The sequence below is a fragment of the Buceros rhinoceros genome, unplaced genomic scaffold (assembly GCF_000710305.1).
Source record: "Buceros rhinoceros silvestris isolate BGI_N320 unplaced genomic scaffold, ASM71030v1 scaffold3755, whole genome shotgun sequence".
NCBI classification, from domain to species: Eukaryota; Metazoa; Chordata; class Aves; order Bucerotiformes; family Bucerotidae; genus Buceros; species Buceros rhinoceros.
Window position 1 is genome coordinate 27,774 of NW_010414401.1, and position 5,872 is coordinate 33,645.

At 50.4% G+C, this 5,872-nt stretch overlaps 1 protein-coding gene across 1 annotated transcript in view; it reads left to right on the forward strand.

The window, feature by feature from the left end:
• The window catches only part of NOC2L (nucleolar complex associated 2 homolog (S. cerevisiae)), a gene marked incomplete at its 5' end in the record, with an annotated part of 41,138 nt that overhangs the window by 27,190 nt on the left and 8,076 nt on the right, over window positions 1-5,872 (forward strand). The window contains 2 exons of the mRNA XM_010137070.1: window positions 1,499-1,612; window positions 4,889-5,024. Coding sequence (XP_010135372.1) covers window positions 1,499-1,612; window positions 4,889-5,024 — 250 coding nt within the window. The remainder of the gene's footprint in view (window positions 1-1,498; window positions 1,613-4,888; window positions 5,025-5,872) is intronic.

Here is a 5,872-nt window from a genome sequence, read left to right on the forward strand (position 1 = left end):
CTGGCTGCGGGCTGGCGTCTCTGCTAGAGAGGGCTGCTGGAGTCGGCAGTACGTGGGCTGTGCTTTCAGTCAGCCTGCTGCAGAGGAGACCGCCGAGCAGACACAGGCTCCAGCCAGCCAGACCTGGAGCTGGGTTACAAACAGTCCGGGGGAAGGGGGCTGCGAGGCCGGGACCCGTGGCTACCAGAAAGGGCCTGTTTGGCTTGATGCGGTATTGATAGTGCCTGTTGTAGGATGCCTGAATAGATTCTGTGCCATTAGAGTGCAGGTGACACAAGCTGGTCACCAGCCAGGGTTCAGCTCCTGGTGCCAGCTGTAGAGACCCTCCGCTTCCCTCCCAGTGATGGGCCAAATGAAGAGCTGGTGTAGACTGATGTATTTCACTTCACAATACGCACTGAGTACCTGCTCGTTGGTGTAAGCTGGGAGCTGTGAGGTGCTGTCCACCTCAGAGACCTGCTCTGTCTGTCTGTTTTCCTGCACCTTGCCACAGGCTGTGGCCAACACACTGTAGCTGCCTGGTTTTGGGGCTTAGCTCCCCAGAAGCAGGTGATTTGAGATCTGCTGATCTCCTTCCTCCTTTGCCTGCTTACATGAGATTGACTTTTGACCGAGAGGTAACGCAGAGCCTCTGGGCACTGTGGTAATGCAGCTAACAGGTACAGTTCTGTGTGGATTTTAAGTTAAAGGTTAAGAAGAATGTATTTTAACATGACATACCACCCCCTCCCCTTTCAGCACTGACATGCCCGATGGTTGAAGCATAAAAGAATTTTTAACCATCTAAGTTGCTTTCTGCCATTTCCAGTGTTCGCACCTCCTTATTCTCCCTGCTTGGACAGTGGAGACGGGCTCAGCACTTCTTCGTGTTCTCCTCTCAAAGTTGGGTTGAGTCCAAGACCCTGCAGGGGAATGTTTGTTTCAAAAACAAACACTTGGCTGTAGAACAGGGGGAACAGGCAGTCAGGCATCTTTGGTGCTTAGGTCTTAGAAACGCTTGCATGAGGTTTTTCTGAATTAAAAAGCAAGAACTGAGCAGGTGATCAAATACCTACACTGAAGGAGGGCAAATTTTGTCCTGATAGATCCTCTGATCGGTCTCTGTGATTCCTACCTTCAGGTTTCAGTTGAAGGAGGAGGATTTTGTCATTATAGTAGGCTGCATCTTCTGACTTGACTTCTGTGGCAGTGTCTTCTCCGTGGAGCTAGAGTAGAAGTGAATGTTCAAGGCCGAGATAGTGATAGTGGGTCCCAGATGGCATTGAGCTGATTTTAGGAGATCTTATCGCGAGTTCTCAGCAATTCTGAGAATCAGGCCTCTTCTAGAAGGGAGAAGCAGGAACCCACATTTCAGTTGCCAGTTTCCTACCCAGAAGCTGGGAAGAGGTGGTTTGGGAAAGGGACTTAACCTCTGCTCTTGACTCCCTGCGGTTGCCTGGAAAGTTGCACTGGAAAACTTTGAAAACCATTCTTAAATTTGCACCCTCTCTCTCCACAGGAACAATGGGAGAAGCAGGTCAAAGAGGAGGGGACACCTCTGGCCAAGTATTATACGCAGTGGAAAAAGCTGAGAGAGAAGGAAATACAACTGGAAATCAGCGGCAAAGAAAGAGTAAGCATGAAACACCAAACTTACTGGTCGTGATCTGTGCCGAGGGATGGCTCCAGGGCCACTCTGGGCTGCGGAAGGTGGTGGTGGGAGCTCACTTACATTAGGAGTCTAAAGCAAAGCTGTCTCGATGCTAATGCAGTGAAAGTGGCTGAGCTCGGCTCTCAGCCAGGGAGCAGGAAATAGATATAATTGGTGTCTCCAGTGTATGATGGGGAAGAATTGAAATAATCGATGGGACATGAGGATGATTGGCTCTGAGACAAGTACAAGAGCTTGGCAGAAGACCTGGATGATCCTAGAAGTGCTCAGTATCATATACCAGCCTGAGATAAGGACAGGAAGCTGACAGTCCCTGGGCCAGCCATGCAGAGGGAACAAAAAGCATGCTGGCTTTCTGCACAGACCCAGCAGGAGAACACGGCCTTTGCAGAAGGGAAATTGGGGGGGGTGGGGGGAAGGGGGTGCTAAGAAACAGCAAGAAGCCATGGTTGTGAGTGGCTGATCTCTTGCCCAAGCTGATCCTGCTGGTGTGAGCTGACACTTCCCTGGTACTGAAGCAGCTGTCACAAGGGGAGAGGTCATAGACAAGCCCCCATCTAATGTTAAAGGGAGGAGGGGAGCTGGACCTCCTTTGGGGTGGCCAGGGTGAGATGAGGTGGAAGCTCCCCTTGCGGGGAGGATTGCTTTGGTACAGCAAGTGTGACTCTTGAAACCAGGGGAAGTCTGGAGGGCAGTGACAGGGACTTGTTTTCTCTTGGAGGAAGCAGGCTGAACAGATACACTGCAGAGACAGACAGACTTTGGAGGTCGCTTTCTGACAGGCCTGTGGCTGCCTGGCATCTTTGCTTGGTGAATGGGGCCGTTGTCTCTCTCAGTGGGGACTGCGAGCTTAATGATGCAGCATTGTGAGCCCCAGCAGGAGAGTGAACACCATGAGGCCCATTAGGGCTGGGAAAATCCATGTCCCATTAGCAGCCACTGGGGGGAAAAAAATAATAATAGAAGAAATCAGCCTGGCTCTCAGCTGCATGAGCTGCAGCTCGCCTTATATAACAATGCTGACCCCGTCTGCCCATTCCATTTGCTTTTCCCAATGGTTTTTAATGGGATGTAGACTAATCGGCTTCATGAGACTCAGTAGATAGTAACCCTCTAGCTGGGGATTAGAAGACTGGCCCCCAAATTACCTAATTATTGCCACTGTGTGATGAACACAGGCTGGACTGCGAGTGGTGGGTTGGGATGAGTCTCATTCCTTTGCTTCATGATCACTCCGCAGCTTGCAGGGTTTTCTGGTGAGCTTATTTTGAGGGGCCATCTTGAAGGCAGTCCTGTGGAGTCTCAGAAAGGTGGAGGTAGCACAACTTGGCATGATTCAACACTGGGTCCTCTTTAATAATGCTCAGGTTGAGTTCCACTAGTACTGATGTCACCCAGAGCTGCAGGCTGCCTGTGGAAATGGGAACTTCTAGGCAGTATGAAAATACAAAGTCCCAACTATAACAGCCTCTGCTCCCTGTACAGGGAGAAAGTTTTCACAATGTTGAGATAAGTCTCTCTCCTTTACTCCCTTGAATTGGAGAAGTTTGGAGAAGACTGTTCCCCATCATGTACATCAGACATTTTACTCATACACAGCTGCATTTCCACTTCAAGCCTACTAAGCGATGTCTTCCATGGAACCATTCCATGCTCACGATGCATGAGGAGGAGAATAAGCATGAGCCCGCCTTGACCACCAGCACTGGTAGAGGCTACGGAAAATGTTTTCATCCCGCAAAGGAGCTTGCTGGAGCAGAACCAGCCTGGGGAAGGGGAGGGCTACAGTATGTCGTGGGGTCAGCTGAGGGCAGTCATTTGGCAGTGACACTGGGTGCTGCTCTTGCTGCCTTTTGCTTCCCAAGTCTCTTCTCTGACTTGCGGTGACCGCTCTTTGGGAAGCTGGTTGCATGCTGCTTTCTTCACCTGTCTTCCCAGCTCAGAGACAGCCCAGCAGGTCTCTGCTGGGCCAGTGGAAGGAAAAACAACTCACAGTGGAAAAGAGCGGGTGGGAAGATGATTTAAAATTAGGACCCTGCAACTGGGGGCTGGTGATTTTGCTCCCCTTCTCTGGCCACCTCCTGACTTTCCATCGTGGTGCTGCAGGTTATTGCTTGTAAGCGCTCAGCTCCCGGAATCGATATTGCCCAGCTGGGAACCATTCACAGGGACCGTGAAACAGGCTGGGAGAAATTGCTGGAACTGGCTGCAGGAGCAGATGCGCCTCTCCCGTGGTCTCCCCGCCCCATCCCTGTTCTCTCTTTCTCTCCCTCTGCTGAGAGCTGCCTTTCGATACAGACTCTGCTTTGCTGCCATTCCCGCTGGGGAAAGCTGCCGGGGGTGGGTGTTGGAGTGGATGTGGTCAGAGAGGAGTGTGTTGAGGGGTGGTCTGACGGGTGGGAGAGAGCAAATGAGTTATTACTCACAGGGCGAGTGTTTCCAAGCAAGCTAATGTGTGCTAATGCATGAGTGCTTCCCAGGGGGTGCGCAGCCAGGCGCAGGCAGCGGGCAGCTGATGTTCAGAGAGCGCTTGGGATTTAATTTGCATTCTGATTATCTTTGCCCTGCTGGCCTGAGCCCTTGCGAGTAAATCCTCCCCCTAATCCCCCTCCGGAGAGGTGTAAAGAGCAGTGAGGTGGTGTCGATTGCAAGTACTTAATGGCATTGATATTGGCTGGCTGCAGCAGTGAGGCTTTTGGCCCATTGATCTCCACAAGGGCCAGCAACTGGGGAAGCTGTAGCGTGGGCAGACCTGAAGCATCTCCAGCCGTTTAACCGTGCTGAAATCGGCAGCCAGAAAAGGACAGCGTCTTTGTTAGTGTCCCAGCTTTCGGCGTCGGTGGAAAACCGCTGCTTCAGAGGTGACCAGCATGGTCTGGCTCGGTTGCACTTGGCTGCCCCAGCTCACAGGGCCTGCATGGCTTCCAGTTCGGAGGTCCAGGACAGCCGGCTGGTCAGGGGTGCCTTGTGTTTTTATCCATGCTGAGGGAGCAGCAGTAGACGGCCCATTAGCAAAAGTAGTTTATTAGGAAAAGATCAATAGAGCAGCGGTGCTTTGTGGTATCATTCACCTTCATTTGCCTCACAAATCTCACTGTTGCTCCCTTAGCTGGCAGACCCAACTCTTCTTGGCTTACACACAGTGGGCAAAGCTACATTCCTGTGTTTAGGCTCAGCATTTTATGTTTAAAAGTACAAATTAAGGCTGTTCTTACTGTTGGTTTTGGTTTTTTCCAGCTTGAAGACTTGAACTTCCCAGAAATTAAGCGTAAGAAGCAAGATGAAAGAAAAGAGGAAGATAAGAAGGAATTCAAGGAGCTCTTTGAGCTGGACAGTGACTCTGATGAGGAGAATGTTGGATTCTCTGTAAAAGGTATGAGGCTGAGAACATAAACGTGTTCGCTCTCTTCTTGCACCGTGAGTGGAGGTGGAGAAATGCACGTTTTGTTCCTGCACCTGTACAAGAGGAGCAAGACTGTTCTGCCTGACAGCACGTTGGGTCATTGCAAACAATAGCTGTCCTAGGGAATGGCTTCCAGAGCCAGGATCTCTGCTGGAGGAACGGGTATCCTCTGCTTGCTTGCACTCCTGGTTGATTTATTTTACAGTGGCTGACGTTGCGAGTATTCTTGACAAGCCAAGAAAGTCCAGAGCCTCTGGAGAAAATGGAGTGATGTCACTCTCTGGCTGTGGCCACGAGAGGGCCACAGTAAATTGTGGAACCTGCCTGAGAAGTTCACCGTGTAGTTTGAGGAAAAACTTAGATGTTCTTCTTGTAATTTGGAGTATCGCAGGTTTTCTAAATGCGCTGTCATTCATACAGTAGGGCAACTTGCAGGAATACGGAGCTTTCTTGATTAGACATTTAATCTTTGGATAAAGTCTTAGTCTGTTGTGCACATTGTGAGGTGTGAGGATAAATCTTGAGACTTAGCAGAACCTCCCTCACAGGCATCTGTGACACAGGAGGAAGAAAAGGTTGGAAAGTTCTTGTTTGATAGCTTGAGGTCGAAGTCAGTCAATTTTTGTAGGTGACCGAGCAAAGAATGGGAAGAGAGCCAAAGTGAGCGCCTGACTCACCATGGTACCATGAGATCAGTGTGAGAATAAAATGATATGCTGAGATACTACCTTGAGATCTGGGGTTGTCCTGCCTGCCAGTGCCTTTGAAGAATCCCAGTGGCTTCTAAACAGGCAGTGACCACTACCATTCAGCCAGCA